This window comes from Macrobrachium rosenbergii, chromosome 47 (assembly GCF_040412425.1).
Source record: "Macrobrachium rosenbergii isolate ZJJX-2024 chromosome 47, ASM4041242v1, whole genome shotgun sequence".
NCBI classification, from domain to species: domain Eukaryota; kingdom Metazoa; phylum Arthropoda; class Malacostraca; order Decapoda; family Palaemonidae; genus Macrobrachium; species Macrobrachium rosenbergii.
Window position 1 is genome coordinate 48,626,604 of NC_089787.1, and position 26,600 is coordinate 48,653,203.

Genomic DNA, 26,600 nt, shown 5'->3' on the forward strand with positions numbered 1-26,600 from the left:
TGAGGGGCCACAGGTACAACAATCCCTGTTAAAACAAGTGACTCGGTTATGCTAAAATGCATCAATTCACAGGTAGTAATACATTGGAAGGGGTAAATTCCAGGATAATGGGCATTAGTTACTCACAATGATTTCTGTGTGGGCAACAGATTCTTGCGATGAGGGTGCGACCAGGAATGGTTGTGAAATTTGAATGGCAGTCGGTGAAGAGTATCCTGGCATAGATTTGCAAACTGGGCAGGTTATCTCGTCTTCTGGAAGAAAATTCCAGAGTTAGTACCAACAAGGGGGTGGGGACAGGCAATGAAACCTCCCTTGTTACTAAACAAAGCCCCATGAACAATCTTACCTTCTAAATCTTAGTTAGCCCAATTTAACACTTTACCAGGAGGATGTAATTGCAGGTTATGAGGATACTGAACAAGTGCTGCTTTAAAAGATGAATGGGGATGGCACGGCTTACACAAAGCAAATGCCTAAGTAGAAAGGAAAATGTGAAAGTCTTGGAGATGCACTAAGAAAGGATTAAATAGACTGAAAAGGGGAACAGTGGATACTGGCGCAGACTAACTCTCAGACTTTACTTTAGACGTATACGTGAGCTCGCAATATATCATCAGCTGCCGTCTGCGTTGTCGTTGTCCAGCACCCAGAGAACATGGGAGAAAACGTGTGACTTGGAGCCCGGCCAGGAATAGTCTGGCGCCAGTCAAGAAGTCAAGGGAAAAATGGTCTTAAAGATTAGGTGGTTACAGCTTAAGATCCTAACTCCCCTGTGTGCGGTGTGCGCCCTACTCTCTCTATAACCTCTCTGATCTGAAGGGACAAACACTACCCCACAGAGGGGGGGGGAAATCTAGGTGTGTTCTTGTAGAAGGGGGTTGAAGGTGGGGGAATTCTATTGTTGGTAGACCTGGGCATTTCTGGCCAGGGAACTGGAATGTAGGGGACTCCTCTTAGTTCAAAAAATTAGAGAAAATGTGTGACTTGGAGCCCAGCCAGGAAGTCTCTGCCCTTGTTTTTCAAGACAGCGCAGGCTTGGTGCGTCTTCGTCCATCCAGGTACCTGAAAGAATAGTCTGGCGACAGTCAAGAAGGGAAAAATGGTCTTAAAGATTAGGTGGTTACAGCTTAAGATCCTAGCTCCTCTGTGCGCGGCGTGCGCCCTACTCTCTCTATAACCTCTCTGATCTGAAGGGACAAACACTACCCCACAGAGGGGGGGAAATCTAGGTGTGTTCTTGTTTAAGGGGGTTGAAGGTGGGAGAATTCTATTGTTGGTAGACCTGGTCATTTCCGGCCAGGAGACTGGAATGTAGTTAAAAAAATCTGTGCTAACCTGTGATTTTCGCCGATTTCTCGGCCTACAATTCAACTGAAAGATCGGTTTATTTCTGGTATAATTTAGTTCCTAGCTGCCTAATGAGGGAGGAATGGAAATTCTTGACAATATATATGTATATACATATGTGTGTGTATATATACAGGAATGCCCCGAACTTGCGCGATTCGAGTTGCACGAATTCACAGACAAACGAATTTTTCATTGGAACCTAACTAATGGTCATACACGAGTTTTTCACAGACACGCGAACATTTGCAGACACTGAGAAACCCTGCAAAAGTGTTTATGTTTAGTTTTTAGGTAATTTATAAGTTTTCAAGCTTTTATACGTAAATTAAATATAACATTAAATATTATTGAAAGTAATAATTTCTCTCTCTCTCTCTCTCTTTTAGTGAGATGAGAGAATTTTTATGGTACATGTATACAGGTATGTTTATTTGCATAACAAATAAACTTTTTACCTAATAATAAGTACTAATTTTCAAATAATAATAATAATAATAATAATAATAATAATAATAATAATAATAATAATAATAATAATACTAATAAAACTGTAGTGACAAAATTCGCATTATTTTAAACAAACAAATTCTTCCCTTGTCTTTTGTAAGAAGGTGAAGGCAAAAGCTGTCAGACATGTCATTTAACATGACAAGAAGGGGAGTGTTGCTAATCAGTGGTCATATTTCTCTCTCTCTCTCTCTCTCTCTGTGTGTGTGTGTGTGTGTTTGTCCGTAATAATTCATAAAAAATTTCACTATTTTAAGAAAGGACTACTGTTATCTCTCTCTCTCTCTCTCTCTCTCTCTCTCTCTCTCTCTCTCTCTCTCTGTAGTTAGCCAACCTACGTATTACTGTTTCTCTGTGTGGCCTTAACTGTACAGTGGATAGTTTTAGATTGGTCCAATTTTACCAGTACTGAATGTGCCGTTCTAAAACATAGAGACATAGAGCATTTCAGAACAAAAAGAAAGAGACAGAATAAAGTTTTTAAAAACGAGGTTGAGAAGACTTCTAAAAATAGATCGGTGGAAGGAGGGAGAGAGTCACACACCCTATACTCTATTAACGTTAACTGCTTTCTTTTGAAGGGGAATGTAGTTGTTAACTCTTAAATGAAAATACAGTAACTTTAATTTTATTTAAAAGTTAGTTTAATACTGAATTTCCATCTTTTGATATCTAACGAAGAATAACTAACTCTCTCTCTAAATAATTTAACTCTCTCTCTCTCTCCGTATATTTCTAAATAATTTAACTTGATATTTCAAGGAAAATATCTCTCTCTCTCTCTCTCTCTCGTAATAATTCATAAATAATTTAACTTTATATCTCAAGTAAGGAAAATATCTCTCTCTCTCTCTCTTATTCTCTTGTCTCTAGAGACTCTCTCTCTCTCTCTCTCTCTCTCTCTCTCTCGTTATTCTCTTGTAAGAGACCTCTCTTGATCGTTCTCTTTGAGCACATGTGTGCATGCATCATACTTTCAGAGGGACCCAGACAAAGAGAGAAACAAGAGCACCCTGTTTTCTCTCCCAAGGAACGCAACTTCTACCATACAATATTTCCATCTGTTTCTCCCTAACTATTGTTGTCTCATTTATGTACAATCACCACTACTTGCATTGCCAATGCTAGCATTCTAATCATGTACTCATAATGTTCCACCGAATCTTCTGTATCAAACTGTATGTATGTTTCTGTTTGTGAAGACGCCAAATGTCTCTCCATTTTACATATATTATAATACTGCATTGTATCTATTAATCTGTCTCGAATCTCATGCAATTGGCCACATGTAGAATTTCCTGACCTTTCCATTGATATATGTTTCGTCACTGTATGTTAATCATGTCTCTTGATATCGCCATCTATTTGTCTGCCGACAAACACAGATGCGACGAGCCTGTACCTCTGTTTTTACCTGTCTGTGTGTAGACGCTACCTTACCGCTTGCACGCGTCAATAACATCTTCGAAGATTCCGTACATTTATATCAGTAAGGAACAACCAATAAACCAGTTAACACCCAGCCAGTATGTCACTCATTCCCCAGTCCTCACACTGGTGACCCTGGAGTGACCCGGCTGACCCAAGATGACGACCCACGCGCCGACAGACCATTCACCGCCTCACTGCTTCCCGCCGTTCCTGAGTTCTCAGAAGAAGTCCGACCCTCCAAGATGACCCACCCCACTACCGGAGCCCTGGATGCCTCCTCCAGGACACCTGGAAGCCGCCCCGCGATTGCATTCGGACGAGCTGACCAAACGGCTGACCAGCCACGTCATCCTTCAGCCTCGCTGCCCGCCTCTCGAGCTGGCTACCGGGATCAGCTGCCGTCATCCTTCAGCCCTCGAGCCGCCACCGGCGGATCATCCGACGCCACCCTTCAACCCGCCTCCCGTCCTCCTCGAGCTCCTGGTGGCGCGGCGCCGCCTCAGCCTCCTACCCGCCCCAGCCTAAGCCCTTCGAGCCAATTACAATTGTCGGCAAGACACCCCCGTATTGATGCCTCGCTTGTCGGGAGAACACAAGAGCCGTTGCCCCGACGCTGCCTCTTCCAAACAATCAGACGCACACATCTTTGGGGAGAGAACTTGTAAGAGCCCCCGACGCTGTCTCTTCCAAATACGTGTGTGTTCGTGTTCATCAATCGTCGTCCATCGGAGTGGCCAGACAAACAACAGCATCTTTCGCTTTCTCTAATGGAACGCGATTTCAGCCATATAATATTTCCGTCATTTCTCGCCAACCATTGTTGACTTGTTTTATATACAATCACCACTACTTGCATTGCCATGCAAGCATTCTAATCATGTACCATAATGTTCCAACGAATCTTCTGTATCAAACTGTATGTGTGTTCTGTTTGTGAAGACTCAAACGCTCTCCATTTTATATATATTATGCTGCTGCATTATCCATTAATCTGTCTTGAATCTCATGCACTTGGCCACATGTAGAATTTCTGACCTTTCCATTGATATATGTTTCGTCACTGTATGTTAATCATGTCTCTTGATATCGCCACCTGTTTGTCTGCCGACAAACACAGACACCCGAGCCTGTACCTCTGTTTTTACCTGTCTGTGTGTTGACGCTACCTTACCGCTTGCACGCATCAGTAACATCTTTGAAGATTCTGTACATTTATCTCAGTAAGGAACAACCAATAAACCAGTTAACACCCAGCCAGTATGTCACTCATTCCCAGTCCCTCACACGCGTTTCACACCGCATTCACAGGTTCTTTCAATTTCTTCTTTCGCTTGGATATTTCGCTCAGAAGTTGCAATCATATCCAGAAAAGCGCCAAGAATCTGAGAAGTTAAGAGGGCATTGTGGTTATTAGAATTACATATGTGTCTGGTAAAAGTGACCAGTAGATTCTACAGATATTTCAGCCTAAAAGCAATAAAAACGACTGCCCACTTTGCTCGATGGTGAGGATGGGTCTATTCCAGCTCTAATAAATATATCTGATAATGACAGGTATATGTATGCACGAGGTAATAGATCTTTTATCCTTCTCGTGGTCGGGTCGGCAACGCGACCTCCTTGTGAATATGGTAATGCTGGTCTGTTTCCCGCAACCAGCCGCTCACAGACTCTTCAATTTCTTCTTCCGCTTGGATATTTTGGCTTCGTATTTACAAGCATATCCAGAAAAGCGTGAAGAATTCGAGAAGTTAAGAGGCATTGTATTATTAGAATTACATATGTGTCTGGTAAAAGTGACCAGTAGATTCTACATATATATATTTCAGCCTAAAAAAAGCAATAAAAACGAATGCCCACTTGGCTCGATGGTGAGGATGAGTCTATTCCAGCTCTAATAAATATATCTGATAACGACAGGTATATGCTGTACGAGAGGGTAATAGACTTTTATCTTCTCATGGTCAGATTAAACGCGACCTCCTTGTGAATATGGTATCGGGTTACGTTTCGTGACCGGCATTCAGGCTCTTCAATTTCTTCTAACGTTTGGATATTTGGCTTAAGTAGTTCAAGCATATCCAGAAAAAGCGAAAGAATTCGAGAAGTTAAGAGGGCATTGTGGCTAATAGAATTACATATATATATACATATATATATATATATATATAATATATATATATATATATATATATATATATATATATATATATATATATATATATATATATATATATATATATATATATATATATATATATATATATATATATATATATACATATATATATATATATATATATATATATATATATATATATATATATACATACATATATACATACATATATATATATATATATATATATATATATAATATATATATATACACAGTATATTAGCGGGTTCTGTTCAGATGTCGTGTGATGAGCAAAAATTGCGATAACCATGAACTGGCGATTTTGGCACCTTTTTAGTGATTTTCGGCTATCAGCACCTCTGTTAGGTATTTATCGGCAGTAATGCACGATTATCAGTTCCGATAAGCGATATTGGCGCCAAAAATCGCCGATTTTCATTGCTAGACAAGCACTGAAAAACCGGATTGGCAATAGCCAAGCCCACCAATAACCAAAGGACTGCCTGTCCGTACTATATACATATATATATATATATATATATATATATATATATATATATATATATATATATATATATATATATATATATATATATATATATATATTATATAATACACACATAAATGCATACATATATATATACATAGATGCATAATATATATATATATATATATATATATATATATATATATATATATATATATATATATATATATATATATATATATATATATATATATATATATATATATATATATATATATATATATATATATATATTATTACAGTTTACAAGCCCGCTGCACAGAGCACCTCCCCACTAATTTACCCTTTGTTTATTGAGAATAAAGTCGCTGCATGACCGATCGTGTTGACATAGAAATCAGAGCAAGGTTATCAACATTTCGATCTGTCCTTCTTTTTACCTGGAACAGATATTGAGATGACACAGATAAAAAAGTGCAAGGAGAGGGGACTTAATGCCACTCCCTTAAGCAGCTTAGCCCAACTAAGCTGCTTAAAACAACCTTTCCAAGGGCAGATTAAGCTGCTGAATTGTCCTACCTTCGCAGGACCGGGGAAGAGGCAACCAAATCTCTGACCACCTGGCGAATGACACATTGTTTGCACACAGGCACGACGCGGTCAGAGCCCTTAAAAGGAGGAGACAGCAGCAGCACTAGGCAGTTAGTTGTGTGAGCAGGAGCCATGCAGTAGCAGAGGAGGGGGCAGCCATACACACGGGCGAGTGACACAGTTGCTGAGAGACCATTCATTCCCCCCCCTCCCCCCGTCTGACTCCAGACTCCAGTGATCCTCGAGGGACAGCGTGCATCGTTGGTGATCACCCCTCGTCATTCGTCGCCAGAGACCCGCTTCCCCTAAGGTAAAGTGCGAGTACAGGCTTTTCAGCCATGACAGTTTGCCCTTTAGAAAGTTAGGAGTACCAGTATCTCACTTCTGCCCTTGTGCCAGTTTATCCAGTGCCATTTCCAATGTCCTGTGTTCAAGTGTAAAGTGGTCATTCATCCCTCGAGTCTTTGGCACCCTCAGTGCAAACTCGAGTCATGTTCGGTGTTATATTGTTCCTTTACTGGTGTGTAATGTGTAAATCTCTCTTGCAGAGGGACCTGTTCGCAGTGGACTCATCTTGGACTGTGCCTTGCCCTCAGTCAAGGCTCCAGTAGAAGGATCTTCAGGCATTACAAGCCCTTTATCAATTTACTTATCCATTTTCCCTTCAAATGCTTTCTTTTGTAAATATAATTCTTTAATTTATCCCAAGTGTTTGAGAACATTTCCTTATGAAGTAGAGCCTTCAGCTCCTAAATTCTCCCCCTTTTCTTATTTTTACTGATTTCCCTTTACACAAGTTAGAACTCCAAGGCCAATTAAATAAAGTTTCCGTTGCCGGCCTGTAAAAATACCATAAACCCAGGGAAATACGTAAAAAAATATATATGCATATACTATATATATTATGGTATGTATGTACAGCAATATATTTCACATTTTTTTGTATGTGTACTCTAAGCCCGTTATTGACTGCAGTCATGATAACGGGAATTCATGGTCCCTAATTAGGTGTATATTGGAGGTTCCTTCCTAATGTCAGTGATCAATATATGTAATGCTTAAACAAGTATAAAATATGCACATCATCTTGAATTTAGATATAGATATTTCTTTTTATGATTTAAACTCTGCATCATCATATATAGAAAAATAACATGGAAAATATTGCATAATTTTAATGGGGACGGCAGATAGGTGACACTAAGAAAAGAAAAAGAACTTGAGAACTTCAGTAACAGGTGAAATTGTAATATGTTTTGTTTAAAATTTGGAGACACGACTCCTGTTGCAAAAGTCAACTTGTTTCCAGCAATCAGATGCCTGATCAAAGGCAGCCACTATTATGGCTGCTTATTGTGGATGTTGATGACAAGTGTACTCTGCAGTATTTGTTCATGAAGATGGTGTAATTTCTTTTTTATTCATCATGTAGTTGGTGTTCACTTCAGTAGCTCATTTCCTGTATGGTTTTGTATAGAAAACCATATTTTTTTACATGTTGACATTCCTGTATGAATGCCTTGCACTATCAAAACCAGGCTGCAGATTACTGATCTAATGAGGGCACTGCATCATGTCTGCAAGCAGATAGGAGACTGATCGACAGAAGAAGCAAAGTAATTTGAATTATAGGAGATAAATAGTCACTTAATTAGGTTATAAATAGTCATTTAAACTCTCGATGGATAATGTTTTCGTTCATTGTAGCATATTGATTTTAGGTCATGATATTTGAAGAAGTCGTAAGTCAAGTTATTGTATTTCTCTATTGAAATAAAAATTTATGCAGTATAGTGAACATGGATTTCTTGATTTATGGATATTTAAATTCTTTAAGACTTAAGTCTGTTAAGGGAATGGTATGGTATAATATTTATCTCACAATACAGACAGTCGACTGAAAATGTGTTATTTTTGGTTGCAGAACATGCTTTAATGTTGATTGACACTGCTGGGTGTGACTGCTACGAGCTGAATACTCCGGAGGAGCAAAGTAAAGGCAATAAGAATGAAGCCATTGTCGTCAGTTGCCATGTGAAGAATCTCATAGCTGCTGGTGTTCCTGAGACTGACATTGCTGTCATTACTCCTTACAATCTGCAGGTTGGTAGTTGTGAAAACCTAATGTCAATAACTCTTTCTTTATGTAATTTTTTCTTGCTTCTGCAGTTAGTGAAAAAATTCTTAGCACTCTATACTTGTATACCAAAGGAACCAAGACATAAAAAAACGTTCTATCTGTCTCTTTTATGCATCCAATACTTATTAGACATTGTGGTGTTCATGATTGATGGTTGTAATAATACATCATAGTTGATAGGATATGTTGTTATTGTAGGGTGTCCATGAAGATTTCACTTTGTAGGATTTGCTGTATTGTAGGGTGTCTGAGAAGATTTCATTTTGCTTTTTGCTGTATTGCAGCTCTTTTCAGCTTCATTTAAAGAAATCCCTTTGTTTTCATCATGAACAACAGTATGTTTACAGTAAATGTTTTGATGTAGTGCTGGAAAGGACACTGCTAACTGCTGCGTATTTGTCTTTCTAGAGTTATCTACTGTACCTTCCCCTTTTTATCCTTTTCTTCCATTCCACTCCATTGACAGTAATGGTTGAGCAAAATAGTCTTGTGGTTGATTTTCATTGTTTAATGGCAGCTTCTTCTGTTCTAGTGAAGGCACCTTCTTTGGAATGCAGATCCATTACCGCTGCATATATACGTATGTTTAGCCTGAGTTTAAATTTTGCTTTACGGTACTCATCCAAAAACTATACACTCAGAAACGTGACATGCAAACATGTCAGTACCATCAATTAATACAATTTTTTTATTATTCAGTTGCTTTTTATGGTTTTTATTCATTGCCATTGTGTGGTCATTTCCATGCACAGAATTACAGGATTATGACCCGAACCACAATGCATATACATCACAGATGCCCTCTTTATCAAGAAAAAATTACCGTAAGGCAGCCTGCAAAATAATGTATTGCTTGTCTTACCTGATTTAGAATACTATCACAACTCTTGCCACCCTCCACAAACAATAAAGCCCTTCCATTTTAATCTGTAGACACTATTTTAATTTACATTCAGTTGGCAGTCTTCAATGTCTTGTCACTATTAAAATGTACATATTCTTTTCTTTACACTGTGAAGTAATTACCTGTTCAAAGGAGATTATAGTTTTGGTTCAATTTGTTTGTCTGCTTGGTAAGTTTCACCAAAGATTTTCTTTGTTGCTGGCAATATGTGATTAGATGGTATATTCTAGGAGAGATAGCATGTAGCTTTTGCGAGGTGAATGTCTGAACAGCTTAAGGAACCAAATCTTTTTACCACAGACTGGTAACAGAATTCAGTCATCATTTTTATAACAAGAACTCTCAGATTATATCTTCAGTTAAGCTGTAAGATATTGTTTGGTTGCTGACAGCTTACTATGTATGGTCATTAAATCTACCCTGTATGTTGAAGAAGATTGACATAGGCAGAGAAATGTGCTCTCCGGGTGCACTGCAATTATTGTCCGCAATAGAATTACTGATGGTCATTATTTAATGTTCCTAGTTTCTATGTAACAGTGGAATTATTACCTCCTCCAGGGAGGTTATGATTTTTGTTCATATGTTTGTTCATCTGTTTATCAGTATGTTAGTGAGCAGAATTATTGTAAAAGTTATTCTTGGACTTTTATGGAATTTTACAAGAAAAGTTGTACCAAAGGTGGGGTTTATAAGCAGCAAGAAATTAGGTTTTTTGAGAGATAGGGATGTAACTTTTAGGAAGAAGGAACGTTTTGGAAGATGGATTGCTCACCCTTGGTAGAGGCATGTGGTTTCAGAATGTTTCTGTTCATCAGCTTATTTAGTACTAATTACTTTAATTTTTACTCATGCCTAAATACTAAGTTTATGAAAGGTAACCAGTATGGTGAGTAGCAGCTATAGATATATACAGTAATAATTAACGGAGACAATTTAGATCTAATCCAGCTAGGGGAATCCCCTCGAGTAGTGATGATTGATTGACTGTTTGATTTCAAATGAGTTACCTGATATCACAACAACTGAATTATTATTATTATTATTATTATTATTATTATTATTATTATTATTATTATTATTATTACTGTATTCAGAACATGAACCCCATTCATATGGAACAAGCTCACAGGGGTCATTGGCTCGAAGTTCTATCTTCCATAGAATATGGTGTTCATTTGAAAGTAGTACAAGAAGGTATAGGAAATACAGAAAGAAGAGGTCACTTATTAGAAAAGAAAGAATAAACTAGCACATTAAAAGAATAAATTAGCACATTAATAAACAAATAGATAAAAATGTAAATAGATTATTAAAATACAAGGAGAATTTTTTTGGGTAGTAATGCATTGCATCTTCACTTTAACTTTTGAAGTTACAATTGCACAACATCCTGAGGGAGACTGTTCCACAGTCCAACAGTATAAGGAATAAAGGATCTCTGGAACCGAGAAATTTGACGAGGCACATTTGCTTCATATTGGTGCTGCTGTTCAGCAAATCTGGTTGCTCTCGGCAGGAAAGGGAGATCTGGGATCAATTGTGAATGTGAAAGATCTCTGTTAAAGTACAACTTATGAAAAATTGACAAACAAAAGATGATCCGTTGATGGTCCAAGTCATAACTGCTAATATTAGGAAACAGGAACATACCACCACGAACCACACTGTCTGAAAGAGATAAATCTGTTTGCTGAAACTTCACTAGATGTTTCTCAGAAGTAAGATGTGAGTCAGAAGTTACACCAAGAATAGTTAAAGTTTCAGACTAATTCAGCAGAGCCCCATCCACCTGAAGGGGAGGATGGAGTGGAAAATCTGTATGAGATCTACTGATCAATAATGTTTTCATTTTATTAGAGTTCAGCCTCAAACTACACCATTTACTACTGCAATTTGTTCCATGTCATGATTGAGACTATGTGCATCTTCATTTCTCCTAATGGAGACTTGACCACTCCCACAAGTGTTGCATCATCGGCATACTGAACAGTCTTGTTTTCCAGCCTAACAACCATATTACATGTTTACTCTAAAAATAACAGCTGAACAAGAACACTACCCTGTGGAACTCCAGACATAATAAGTCTTGAGTCACTAAAGATCCAGTAACAGCAGCTTGCTGCTGCCTACTTATAAGGAAATCTTAAAGTAATCCTAAAACATATCCACCTACTCCAAGATTCCAAAGTTTATAAATAAGTGTGTTATGATTTACTAAATCGGAAGCAGCGCTAAAACTTATTTTTATTACTGATCACTCAAAACCCTTATGAAGGTTCTCTTGCAAATGGCATGTCAAAACTAAAAGGGTATCACAGGTACCTAACTGCCTCCTATATGCATATTGACTGTCAGCTAATAATCCTATAAATTACACATACAGTACTTATGTAGTAGTTCAAAATAAGTTTTTATGCAACTTTGGAGAGCAAAGAGAGAGTTGAGATTGGCATGTAGTTACTGCAAACTTGCATCTTAGCCAGAGAAGGCCCATTGTTCCTGCCAAATCCTTTCATTCATGAGTTCAAAACATCTTGCAAAACTGTAAATGTTCTTTTTCATCTCCCGTCTTTCCTCACTTTTATTTTTTACAGAATTTAAAGTCAGTACATTTTGGGTTTTGCAGCCACTAAGATTTTTTATTAGCTGTGGTAAGTTACGTAAATAGTCTTAGGGACTTGCATCCCTTTCCTTTAGTGAGCATCAGGTCTTTCTGCCCCAGCTGGTGATACCTAGATTTGGGCCCCAAGATTAGGGTATGAACACTTGCAGCCTTATAGACTGTCACCTCTTTGGGGAAAGACAGACACAATTTTTTACAGTGTATCTGATATACTGTAAAAAAAATTATGTCTGCTCAGGATAAGCACTAGAATTGAATGGCATGGATTATGAATACATTTACGGCAGAGTGCTTTGTGTCCTTACCCTCTGCTCTGGGCACCTTCCAGATGTCATTGGTGAAAAACCAATCGACAACAGAAAACAGGTTTTGATGTAGGAAAAACCTACTTTTGGTAGTCGCTGTTGAGTCCTCAAGGAGTTACCTTCCATGGTCTACCAGAGCTCCATGGTGACCAAACTAATATCAAAGAATTCTCTTCTAGTTGGTCTTTTGGCCAGGTATTGTGTTGTAATGATTAACATTATAACACATGATGAAGTATATAATGGACTCAAAGATAAGAGGGCACTTTCCCTTATCTTCAGCGAAGCTGAACCCAGTTTTTCCAACGTCAAATAACCTGCAAAAACGAGAAGTGACTATTGCGCATGCGCATCCGCCCTCTTGTTACAACCGGGCCGTTAAAAGACCAAGGAGCCATTACTCTCTGTTGGTCAATGCAGGTTGATCCGTTTGCCCAAATCCCATGCCTTTTTGTCAGGGAAGTGGGAGGGTTTTGAGGACTCAACAGCAACTACCAAAAAAGGGATTTTGACAAAGGAAAAATCTATTTCTGAGGAAGGTCCCGTGTCACCCGGTGAAATTCCATTATAGCACGAATTTCTAGGTACAATATGCTAGATATACCAGAGAAAAAAGAGCTTTCAGGAAAGCTGGGGTTACTACCCCCAGATCGGCGTCTTCTCTAGGGAAGGCGTCGGTATATCGAAGGGTGAGTGAAAGATCACTACCACGGAGTCTTACTCGAAAGATCTCTCCCTACCAAAATCCCAGAACAGAGCGGTGAGCCGTTACAGCCCCTACACCCAAACACCCGCCAGCTCGGCGACACCAGCGCCACCTACCTCATTCCATGCTAGCACTAACCCCAGACTTGGCATGTGCAAGTAGGGGAGCAATAGGTGAGTCAGGGAGGGTCACCGGGTGACACGGGAGCTTCCTCAGAAATAGATTTTTCCTTTGTCAAAAATCCCTTTTCTGAGTCCAGTCCGTGTCAGCCGGTGAAATAGTGATAGAGAATCATGCCAAGGCTGCAAACTACGAGGAAACAAGGTAATCTGAAGAAAAAAACATAAATTACGAAAATAGTTTTAATCAGGAATCTCTTACATGTAGCAAGAACACTAAACCTAAGGCACATCAAAAGACTTAATATTACGAAACAATGGGGAAGTCCCGGCACGATGGGGAAGAGGCCCCAAAAATACCTTAAACTACTAAAGCATAACGACATATGAAATTTGCATAGGTTAAATGCATATACAATCTTAAAGCTACACACGTAAACTTAAGCTAAACACGTAAGAGACAAAATCAAATGGGAAATAAAATATACAGTACATATACATATATCTGGGGTACATGGAGCAAAAATAAAACCGCCCAGTACCCACAAGAAAAACAATCATAACATGTCAGATTACAGTTTCCACTCAGCAGAGACAAGATACATCAATATGAGGAGCCAGGCAGTGAGGCATGATCAACCAGGAGGATAAGCAGAGAAGTAAATGAGGCAGGCGGGCGGGGGAAAGGATAGGATAAGGATATGATTAGTTAAGGTGGGGAGATGACACTTCCCACAGCTATTGTAGAAAATTTCAGGGCTTGAGCGATTTTTAAATAGTGGCGTTTAAACACTAGAGGTGATTTCCAACCTGTATATTTAGATAGTTCTGAGAAGTCCATATTATGAAAGTAATTAATGGAAGTAGCAACTGCTCGAATATCATGAACCTTAGGAACTGAATCTGGGTTGGCCTGTTTAATAAAATACAGAATTTGTTGTCTTATAGCATTCAGTGAAAGAGTACCACCTTTCTCCCTGATAAAAAAGAGGACCCGACTTACTCTGTGGAGTTCTTAAAAGGTAAGATTTAAGTGTATAAACTGGACATAAAGACTGGTCTTGTGGAAGGGGCACCACCTTCCAAGGAGACCACCTGTCTTGTGGGTCTTCGTTTTTAGCTAAAAATCTAGGGTCAGGGGAAAAGGAGGACCTCTCCGGACGGGAGGAAGTTCACAAAATTATCACCTCTAGTGAGAGCCGATAGCTCTGAGATTCTAGCACCTGAAGCCAAGCTAATCAGAAATAAAGTCTTCCTTAACAGATCCTGATAAGAGCATTGAAAGTTGTCCATCTCTGATGCTAACTTAAGGACGTCATTGAGAAACCACGTAACAGAATGTGGGCGTGATACGGGTCTCAGACGAGCGCATGCTCTGGGGATAGATGAAAAATAGGAATCTGTAAGGTCGATTTTAAAGCCGTAAGAAATACTTTCTTCAGGGCTGACTTGGCTGTGGTAATAGTGGCCGGAGCAAGGCCTTTCTCAAACAGTGACCTAAAGAAAGAAACTCCTAAATTAGTCGTCATGATTTTGGCTTCAGATGCTTTCAGGAAGGAGGCTAACTTTTTGACTGCTGAGTCATACTGTCTAAGAGTAGAATCTCTTTTATCTGATTCTAGAAACAGAGTGTTGACAGGGTCAATGTTTGCTCCTTTTGGGCTGCAATTTTATAAAGTCCATAAAACTAGGGCATTCTGAATTCTTGAGGAAGCTGACACAGTCTTGGTTTGTACTGTCTGGGTCAGTATGGGCTTGGGAATCTGAAGACTCCGCAATCCCAGTTCCTGAAGAAGAGGGAACCAATTGCTCTTCGACCAATAGGGGCTACTAGGGCTGGTTGACCTTTGAATGTCCTGAGTTTGTGTAATACTTTCAGCAGTAAATTTATTGGAGGAATAGATAAATTTTCTCCCAATTGTTCCAATCTACTGTCATTGCGTCCGTGGCGTACGCCTGAGGGTCCAGGTTGGGGCCACATAACAGGGGAGCTTGAAGTTGCTCTCCGTCGCGAACAGATCCACTTGGAGACCGGAACCCGGCAAATCCATTTGAAAGACTCCCGTCCAGGGACCACTCCGTCTCCAACGGAGTAGCCCTGGACAGGGAATCCGCCACCACGTTCCGTACCCCGCTAGGTGGGTGGCTGACAGGTGCCAGCCGTGCTTGTTCGCCAGGGAGAAGATAGCAACCATTACTTGGTTTACTCGACCTGATTTGGAGCCGCCCTGTTGATGCAATGAACTACCACTGCGCTGTCAATACCAGCCTGATATGAATCCGGTTGGGGGCGGATTTTCTTTAGAGTTAGAAAGACCGCCATAGCTTCCAGGGTGTTTATATGGAACTGCTGAAACATTGTGGACCACGTTCCTTGTACTTTTTGTTTTGGTGAATATCCCCCCAGCCGCTTAGGGAAGCGTCTGTGTGAACAACTAATGCCGGAGGGGAAATTGAAGCGGAACTGACTTGGACAGGCCTCAGACTGTGGTCCAAGGCCGCAGTCTTGTTTTTAAGATTCGAGGAATAGAGAGACCTTGTCTCTGAGCTTGACATTGGCTCGACTCCGCCACACTCTGTTTATGTCTTTTAGTTTCGCTTTTAAGAGCAGGTCCGTCACTGAGGCAAATTGAAGAGACCCAAGGACTCTTTCTTGGGATCGGCGGGATGCTGATTGATTTTGAGAAATTTCCTGGTGAGAGATGCTATCTCTTTCCTCTTGGGAGGCGGGAGAGATAACGTGTGAGAGGACAGATCCCACTGGAGACCCAGCCACTGAAACCGGGACTCGGAGTCAGGCGGGACTTCTCTCTGTTCAGTTGAAAACCCTAACGACTCCAGGAAGTTGATGACTATGGACGTGGCCTTCTGACACTCCAGAACTGTTGGTGCCCAAATTATCCAATCGTCTAGGTGCGCTGCTAGGGATATCCCTCGGGACCGGAGTTGTTGAACTACCGTGTCCGCCAGCTTGGTGAATACCCTGGGCGCAATGTTTAGACCGAAGGGCATGACCCTGAAGGAGTAGGCTTGATTCCCGAGTCTGAAACCGAGGGACTGAGAGAAGTTCCAGCGCAATCGGGACGTGATAATAAGCGTCTGAAAGATCGATAGAGGTGGTGACGGCTCCACGCGGAAGTAGAGTCCGTGCCTGAGCTACCGTAAGCATGCGAAAAATTTGTCGCATTTTATGTAGAGATTTAGACGCGACAGATCCAGGATCACTCTTTGCTGATCGGAGTCTTTTTGGGAACAGTGAATAACCTGCCTTGAAACTTTAGGTGCCTTACTTTCTTTATTGCTTGTTTGTTGAGCAATTCTGCCACGTAATCCTGTAGGATTGATGAGGGTGGCTGGTAAAACCTGGTTAGAGGAGGAGGGTCCTTGATCCAGCTCCATCCTAGACCTTTGGACACAATGCTGTGTGCCCAAGGGCTGAAGGTCCATTGGTCCCTGAACCAATACAGGCGACCACCTACCTGTGTTCTCTCAGTGGGAGGGGGCGGGTTTGTTCCCTCTACCACGTCCAGGTTTTCCTCTTGGGGTGGTGTTGGCTTTTCCTCTATGAGGGGCCCTGCCTCTTCCCCCTTGCGATCCTGTTAAGGCCGTGAAAGTATCCACAGCCCTCATAGGTGGGGTTGTATGCTGGCGAAGCAACATACGAGGCGCAGCAAGGGAATGAGCTGGTTGGACCAGCACATATTGTTGGGGTGAGCCTTTGAGGTGGAGGGCTGTGCCACTGCCGAGACCGGGGCGGCTTGAACTACCGCCTGATGGTGGGGCCTCTTATGCCTCCTGAAACGTTTGCCTCCTCTCGTCTGGGGGCCGCCAGATTCTGGGGTCTTGCGCTTGTAGGCAGAAATGCCCCAGCGAGAGCACAGACTCTGGTTGGCCCTTGTAGCCTCAGCCATAACATTCGTAACCTCTTCTTCTGGGAAGAGTTAGGCCCCAGATCGAGCTCTTAACAAGCTTGTTGGGCTCGTGACGGATAGTGGCATCAGCAAAATGAATTTTCTGCATTCCAGTCTGGCCATGATGAATTCAAAGGTCAGACTGAAAGCCAGCTAGCAGGGACTTAGCCAAGACTTGAAAAAATGGCTCGTCCGCGCAGGAGGCGGCAGTGGCTTCTGTAAGGCAGGCGGAGTTCAGGGACCGGGCTAGCTTAGTCCGGGCATCAAACTCTGCCTTTAGCAAAGATTCCGGCAGCAGGGAGCTGTTCACTGAACTGTGAGGAAGCACAAAGGGGTCCAGCTTCCCAACAGTGAAAGTGGACGGGCATCCACCCAGAACTCGTCACTTCCAGGGAATACCAGGAAGTGGGGTCTGTTTCCCTCAGCTGAGGTAACGGATTACCTTCAAAGCACGCTCGGGCCGTAGCCAGAGCGACTTTGTTCAAACAAGGGTGGGTAGGTTGTCTCCCAGGGCAAACATGGTGAAGTTGCCCTTGAAAGGAGTCAACTTTGTGTTGTCTGCCTGCCACTCCGTCAGAGTGCGCAGGAGAGCCGACTGAGCTTGGTCCCTAGGGACGATGACAGTCTCCCTAGGAACCTTATCAGAACGTACCCATGCTTCCTCTGTTAATCTTACGAAGCCTGGGTAGGGGGCAGAGATCGGGGAAGAATTCTAATTCCTCCAACCGTCTCGTGCCAAGACCTTCAACTGTAAGTTTGCCATCATGTTGGATGGCCCGGAGGGCGAAACGCCAAGGGTTACCGACATCGAAAGGCGGGAGGTCCGCTGTGTCGGGGATGACATACTGGGGTTCGGCTGGGGGTGGGCGAGCCATTCCCGCCAGTATATTGTCATGACTGGCCAACTTTTCGGAGATCTTTGTGAACCTTGTGTCAAAATCCTCCGTGAACCTTTTAAATAGCTGGTTCAAAGGCCTCAGCGTCAAAGGCAGGCTGGCGAGGAGGGCTTGGTTTTGCAGCCCTCTTACTCGCGCCTTTGCCGGAGGAACCAGACTTGCTCCCAGAGGCTACAGGTGCTGAGACCTTAGCCTTCGGCGGGGAAAAGCGTGCCTTCTTGGAGGACGAGGACTTATAGCCCTTCACCTTCCATGAAGTCTTCAACTTCAACTTGGGGATAGCTGATGGAGCTCTATCACCCAAGGAGGAAGACTTCACAAAACCTGCAAAGGAAGAAATGGATGAAGCTGGGGAGTCAAAAGGGGCCCGCCCCAACAACCTCACCTACCTCACTACTTACCACCTGGTCCTGTTCAGTATTCATAGGTTCCAGGTCTAAGTCTAAGGCGGCGACTTCCTCGAAACCTCGGCGTAGAGGATATCCACTTGGGGTGGCTGGGTCGCATCCTGGATCTGCTGGATGATGGGGTGGCAAGATCTTCTGGCACTGCGGCCGCCACCCGTGCGCGGGTAAAGCAGGTCCCTCAACCTGGCGTCGAGGACATAGGGCTTCCCCGACGGAACATTCCTGCAAACCCAGCCACCCAGGCCGGAGGGATTCAAGGCAGACTTCTTGGAGGACTCGTCCGCCTGTAAGAAAACCAGCAATTAGCCAAGAACGAAAAAACAGTCCGGGAACCACGTAAACAATATACAATATGAGGCGTAAAAGCGGAGGAAGACTGTCACTTACCGACTCATCCTGGACGGTTGCGCACAAGCGAAGCAAACCTCACAACCATCAGGGTGCCAGACTACCAGGTCGTCGAGCCGGACCGCACAACCAGCGTGGGTCCGGCACACTACGTGACCGTAAGGTTGTTGTAGTGAAGCGGTACACCCCGGCTCCTCACAGCGAACAGTCTGTAAGTGGAAAAAGTACATAAACCCACCACTCTAAGCAATCTAAAGCCGGCAAGGCCGGGAATTTCGACTACAACCGGAATACTCCGGCGGAGAAGAAATCCCTTATCATAAACTAGGCCAATAAGCTCTAAAATACACAGAGTGGAAGGTAAAAGCTTCCAGACCCCGGAATACTCCGGGGAATGAAAGGAATGAGACAACAAGAACTCACACCAAAGGCTGCCAGTAAAAATAACGGCGGAGCCCCGGGTGTAGAACCGGACTCACGTATATATATAAATGAGGAGAGTTCTCCGTTAGATAAACACACTTATCTAAATATGTATATTCATAAACAATAACATTAAACAAGTGACGGTACAAAGGGTAAATACTCCGGAGACCGGAGGATCCGCTCATATATAATTATATGAATCTCTTCCTCACTTACTTCCCCGCCGGAGAAACAAGGTGGGCAAGATGCTCTATATATACATAACATAAGCCGGAGCAAATATAATACCCTAGCCAAGTAACCCGACGGGGAGAAAAGAAGTGTGGGATAGAGTGTTCGAACACGTTAGAGCTCGAGTAAACAGACCACCAACACCAACACAGCGATGCTAGGGACTGTATGGGAGGGAGCGAATCCCTCTACCAAATGGAGGAGTCCCTGAACTCGGAGAAACGCCATCTAGCGTCACCCGCACGAGTAGAGCAAGGCTGGAGGGGTGGGGGGGGGGTGGAGTAGGGGAGAGAGGTAGGCTACGAAGAAAGAGAACAGGAGACAGGGGAAAAATATCACCCGCTCAACTGCACACATACACCACTCCAAGAATAATGAAACTTAGGAGGGTGGCCTACTACTAAGGGAGGGGAAGCGACCAAGCCTCGATGCCCGACTCCTGCCTAGGCGAAAGCCTAATAGGGACCTAACCTAGTATAGGCTAGGAAAATGGAAGGAGTGCGGAGGGGAGGAGGAAGCAAACAGGAGAGAAATTTTTGTGCCGAGAACCAACCAGGATTGAGAAGAGGGGGCAAGAAGGCGACTAGCCTGAGGAAACACATCCAAAGAACTCTATTCCCCAAAGGAAGGAAGAGAACTAAGGGCTCACTCTGCCCACCAAAAAAACGACCCTGGAGGAAACAGCAACCAAAACTCCCTCAACCTGATGGATCTCCACGCCAAGGGCAAGGGGATGGAAGCAAAACAAGCTTACTCCACTAAATAACCATCACACCTAAACATGGGAACAAAAATGTGCTCAATAGGGTGCGTAGCCTACCTCGGGAAGCGGTTAGATCTGAGGCTGCCGCCACCACGAGGAGGTAAACAATGAATAAAATAAAATAAAAGAGAGCACCATCGCCAAGAATAAAATAATTAGCCTAATACAGACTAAAAATAATAAGGAACCCAACCTGGTGGGGTACCTGGAACGGGGCATCACCCTCACAAAGGCCGACAGGCCAATAATAAACAAATTCGAGAAAAGGGGGCCACATGAGGGAACCACCAGGATGAGAACCATGGGGCAAAAATACATCTATAACGACAAGGAGACAACCCCAACAGAAAAAGAACTGATGGGGTCGCCTCGCGATCGACATGGCTGGCGGAGGGCGCGTGGCGTCATAATAAGATCTCAATATTTATGAAAAGACGAGACCATAACAGCCAAAATATAGAACAAAACCCACAATAAGATGGTACTTAACTTGGAGATGGTAAAACTGCTCGATGACATGGCGAAAGATGAAAATAAATCCAAAAAGGGCACGAGCACACAAAAGGAAAAGGTAGCAATCACGTGCTAGAAAATGGAATGAGGTAGGTGGCGCTGGTGTCCTTCGAGCTGGCGGGTGTTTGGGTGTAGGGGCTGTAACGGCTCACCGCTCTGTTCTGGGGATTTTGGTAGGGAGAGATCTTTCGAGTAAGACTCCGTGGTAGTGATCTTTCACTCACCCTTCGATATACCGACGTCTTCCCTAGAGAAGACGCTCGATCTGGGGGTAGTAACCCCAGCTTTCCTGAAAGCTCTTTTTTCTCTGGTATATCTAGCATATTATACCTAGAAATTCGTGCTATAATGGAATTTCACCGGCTGACACGGGACTGGACTCAGAAATATGTTTTTCCTACGTCAAAACCTGTTTTTTGATAGCGTAGTCACTGTTTCATCCTCAAGGAGCTTTACAAAAGAAATTGACAGGTGACTAAAATGGCTTAAGCTCTCTCTCTTTAATCCCAACACCCCAAAGGAAATAACATTTCCAGTCCAAGGTCAAGCCACAGATTTCAAGTCCCATTCTTTATTCCAGATACTTTTCAGGTTTTGATACCAAGGAACAAGAAACTATGCACGAACTTACATTTTAGGATGTAGTTCTATAGTGGCTTACCTAAGCATGCTGGGTTTTGTTGTAGTACTATCACTCATCTCCCAGCGATAGTTAGCATACTCACCGTCAATATGACCCCTGGTTTTCTGCCGCGGCACCTAGGGGTTAAGACTAACTATGCCACCTACTGATACACAGCGTAGTCGAATTTGTTTGAACATGTGGCAATGATTTAACTGATGACCACCCTATACACTTGGAGACTTCTTTGAAAGAGACATTTCTGAAGAAGGCCAAAGACATACTTTCCTAACATCATGTGACCTATGGAAAGAGTGTGGATTTCCCTTTTTAATGAGAAAACACTACAATCATTCTCAGTCTTTGTAGGGAGAGTGGTTAGTTTGTGTTAGGGTGTAGAAAAATAGGACCTTCTGGGGTGTTTGCCGTGATGTCTAGGTAAACCTTAAGTGCTTGAACTGGGCATAATGTCTTGTCTGCTAAATTGAATTTTCTTATAAGAATGGATTTCGTTTTTAAAGGATCCATATTCTTGGCCAGGAATGTTGGGCCAGGGGACAATAATAATTGATGTCAGCTATTTGCCTGATGCATCGTCCCCATCTAAGAGAGCCCAGTTCACTAATACTGTACGAGCTCCTGATGCTAATGCAATCAAGAAGATCACCTTTTGTAGACTGTGCATTGTGGTTGTATTGGGTCCACTGAATTGAGGGGTTGATAGAAGTCTAAGCACCTTGTTCAGGGACCAAGAAATTGGAAGCCTTTCGGGAGTGGGCCTTTGTAGAGCAAAAGACTGCAGAAGGGAAGTGACAACTTCTATACTGGAGTCAATCCCGAATCCATAAAGCAAGGGTTCCATTAATGCAGTCTTGTATGCCATGCCTGTTGTAACCACAAGGCATTTGTCTTCAGAAGGGTATATAAGAAAAATAAGGTTTCTCTAGAAAGCTCAACTGGGCTCTCAGTATGGATATAATCTAACCATATCTTCCATACGGACTGGTAATGCTGGATAGAAGTCCGTAATTTTTGTACTAGGTACCTAGCAATGTTGAGTGAGTAATTATCACGATAGATATTTTGAAAAAATCTATACGTCAAGGTCTCGGCTTAGAAAGGAGAGACTTTCCCTCCTACTGTCTGGGACATAACAGCAGACGACAGTGGAATTGATCTTTCTGTCCGTTGTTGAGGTAATAGGAACTAATGCATGTTTGGCCAATTTGGGGCTATTATGTACACTATTCCTATGAAGGTTAGAAGTTTGCTCAAAACCTTTTAAATTTCAGGTCATGAATAAAAAATATGACAAGGATAGTCTAACTTGATTGTTACACTGAAAGCTAAAGAACACCTGAATGTGAATGTACTAATAAATGAATTCTTGGTTTTTGAAGTGGAATTAGTAATGAAGAAATTTAGATGATGGAAAGCATGTGACTGCGATGAATAGTGCAGAGATGATTTTAGCTGAAAATTAAATGAAACCTTCCTACAAAATACTCTGTTCTGTAGAGTATGCAGTAAGGAAACAAACCCTTGTGATTAGAGATTGGTAGTTAAAACAAAGGTGACAAAGAAAGGTGACTTGGCTAAAAGTGATACGTATAGACAATTTGCACTTACATTTGTCACAATGGAAATATTCAGTGTGCTTATCCTCAGCAGGCTGGAGTTTTGCCAGGTGAATTTGCAGTAAACAGTGGAATCTACAGGAAAACATTGTGTCCTCTATTGCTATATCACTTTGAGGATTTTATAATGGAAAATGTGGTTGGAGATGAAAAAGAAAATTTTGAAATAACGATAGAAACTTGACAGCTTTAGAATTCCCAGCTGATGCTGTTATAATCAACAAGCACAAAAAACTTTATGATGCATACTTAATAGAATGCACCATGTATTTAGGGATGGGACTTGAGATATATTCAAGGAAGACCAGATAGAATGAGGACAGAGGTTGCATCAAGGGATTTAACACTACATGGGGAGAGGGTTAATGAGGTTTAAGGTTTCAAATATACTGTATAGGAACAATGATATCCAAGCTAAATTCCCACCAAGACAGGTTCTCTTGAGTTAGAATTTAAAGACTTAGGGCCAGTCAAATAATGGATAGGCTAAGTAAGGTGTGAAAATCTATGAAAAAATCCTTTCATCAAGTAAAACTTGTTTTCCAAACAAACTCGTTATTCATAAATAGTCTTATTCCATGCAACATCTCCTTTAGCTGCATTAGCTAGTTAAATCTTTAAAGACAAAGCCTCTCTGTACATGCTCAGACCATCCTGCAAGGCCCCATTTATACATGCCAACTCAACCAGTGTGATATGACTAATGGGTTTGTAAGAAAGAGATACTCTATTTTGTAAAACTTGCATATTCATTAGTATCCCAGTAGTCATAAAACAGGTTTTCACTTAGGAAAAGCTTATTTTTGGTAGTCACTGTTGCGTCCTCAAGGAGTTACCTTCCATGGGTCTACCAGTACTCCATGTTGATCAAACTAATATCAAAGAATTCTCTTTTAGTTGGTCTCTTGGCCAGGTATTGTGTTGTAATGATAAACACTTTAAGACTTGATGGAGTATACTGTATAATGGACTCAAAGATAAAAAGGCAATTTCCCTTATCTTCAGCAAAGCTGTCCCCAGTTGTTCCATTGTCAAAACCTGCTAGAAGAGGAAGGGATTACAGTGCATGCACAGTCTGCCATTTGTCGGCAAAGAGATCGGCATGGAGACCAAGAAACCATAAATTTCTGTTGGTCAATGCAGGATGATCCCTTGCCCAAATCCCATGCCTTTTCGTCAGGGAAGTGGGAGGGTTTTAAGGACTTGACAGCGACTATGCCAAAACCTGTTTCTTGATAGCATAGTTGCTTGTTTCATCCTCAAGGAGCTTTACAAAGACATTAACAGGTGACAAAAAAGCTTAAGCTCTCAATTTTTAATCCCAACACCCCAAAGAAAAAACATTTCTGGTCCGGGGTCAAGCCACAAATTTCAAGTCCCATTCTTTATTCCAAATACCCCTCAGGTTTTGGTAATACAGAACAGAAAACTAAACATGAACTTATGTTTTAGGATGAAGTTCTACAGTGACTTACTTTAGCATGCTGGGTTTGGTTGCAGTCTTCTCACACCTTCTCCCAGCAATGGTTAGCATACTCACCCATCAAGGAGACCCCTGGTTTTTCGCTGTAGTGCCTATGGGGTTAGGACTAATCATCCCACCGACTGGTACCAGTGTAATCAATTTTTTTTCTAGCTTATGGTAATAATGTTTTAAGAATACTGTCTCTGATGACCACCCTGTACATTTGGAAAAAGAGACATTTCTGAAGAAAGCCAATGATGTACTGATTTTCCTAACATCATGTGACCTAGGAAAGGAGTGTGGATTTGCCTTTTTAATGAGGGACACTAAAATTATTCTCAGCCCTTGTAGAGAGAGTGGTTTATTAGTGCTAGAGTGTGGGAAAATTGGACCTTCTGGGATGTTTGCTGTGACATCTAGGTAAACCTTAAGTGCTTGAACTGGTCATATGTTCATCTGTTAAATTGAGTTTTCTTAACAGAATAAGAGATTTCCTTCTTAAAGGATCCTCTATTCTTGGCCAGTAATAATGGGCCAGGGGACAATAATAATTAATGGTCAGCTGTTTGCGTGATGTATCATCCTTGTCTAAGAGAGCCCAGTTCACTAATACAAACTCCTAATGCTAATGCCATCAAGAAGATCGCCTTTTGCAGTATGTGAGTTGTGGTTGTATTGGGTCCGCTGAATTGAGGAGTTGATAGAAGTCTGAGCACCTTGTTCAGGGACCAAGTAATTGGAAGCCTTTCGGGATGGTCATTGTAGTGCAAAAGACCGGAGAAGGGAAGTGACAATTTCAATACTAGAGTCAATCCCGAATCCATAAAGCAAGAGTTCCATTAATGCTGCCTTGTATGCCATTATTGTTGTAACAGTAAGGCATTTGTCTTCAAAAATATATATAAGAAAATTTAAAAGTGTTTCCATAGAAATCTCAACTGGGCTCTCAGTATGGATATAATCTAACGATTGGTATTGTCGGATAGATGATGTCTGTAGTTTTTGTACTAGGTACCTAGCAATGTTGGGTGAGTAATTTTCACGGTAGACAGTATTTAAAAAATCCACACTTGAAGGTCTCAGCTCAGGAAGGAGGATGCGTAGACGACGACTTTCCCTCCTCCTGTCTGGGATAGAACAGCAGACGGTAGTGGAATTGATCTCTTCACCCATTGTTGGAGTAATAGGAACCAATGCCTGTTTAGGAACCAATCCCTGTTTGGCCAATTTGGGGCTATTAACCCTTAAACTCCGAGCCTCTATTTACAAAAGTGTCTGCCATATGCCAGCGGCATTCGGGAGTTAGCGCCGAAGCGGAAAAAAGTTTTTTTCAAAAAATCACAGCACGCTTAGTTTTTAAGATTAAGAGTTAATTTTTGGCTCCTTTTTTTGCCACTGCCTGAAGTTTAGTATGCAACCATCAGAAATAAAAAAAATATCATCATATATAAATATTGAAATATATGACAGTGCAAAAAAAACATTTCATATATAATTGTATACAAATTGCGCTGTGAGCAAAACGGTTAAAGCTAATGAGTTATTTTTTTTTCTTTGTATTGTACACTAAATTGGGATGAATTTGGTATATAACAAATTGTAAAACGATCAAAGCAACACAGAAAAATATTATCACAAAATGATGCATGAATTCATAACGTGCGGGCGTAAAAAAAAGTTTTTTTTTTCAAAAATTCACCATAAATCGAAATATTGTGCTAGACACTTCCAATTTGTTGCAAAATGAAGGTAATTGATTGAATATTACTAGACTGTAAGTGTTTTAGCTTACAATTGCAGTTTTCAACCATTTCGGTCGAGTTAAAGTTGACTGAAGGTCGAATTTTTTCTATTTGTCGTGATTTATATGAAAATATTTCAAAACTGATAAAAGCTACAACCATGAGTTATTTTTTGTTGTATTCTACATGAAATTACACACATTTTCATATACAAAACTTTATGTAATGGCTATTAGAAAAATGGTGCAAACATTACGACAAAGTGACGAAAGAATTTTTGAGATTTTCGGCCGAGTTACCGAGCGGACGTAAGGAAAAAGTTTTTTTCAA

At 41.5% G+C, this 26,600-nt stretch overlaps 1 protein-coding gene across 2 annotated transcripts in view; it reads left to right on the plus strand.

Annotated features, from left to right (window-relative positions):
- LOC136830834 (DNA-binding protein SMUBP-2-like) overlaps nt 1-26,600 on the plus strand; it is a 713,243-nt gene that overhangs the window by 546,490 nt on the left and 140,153 nt on the right. For both annotated transcript variants that reach the window (XM_067090812.1, XM_067090810.1), the window contains exon 12: nt 8,434-8,612. In XM_067090812.1, coding sequence (XP_066946913.1) covers nt 8,434-8,612 — 179 coding nt within the window. The remainder of the gene's footprint in view (nt 1-8,433; nt 8,613-26,600) is intronic.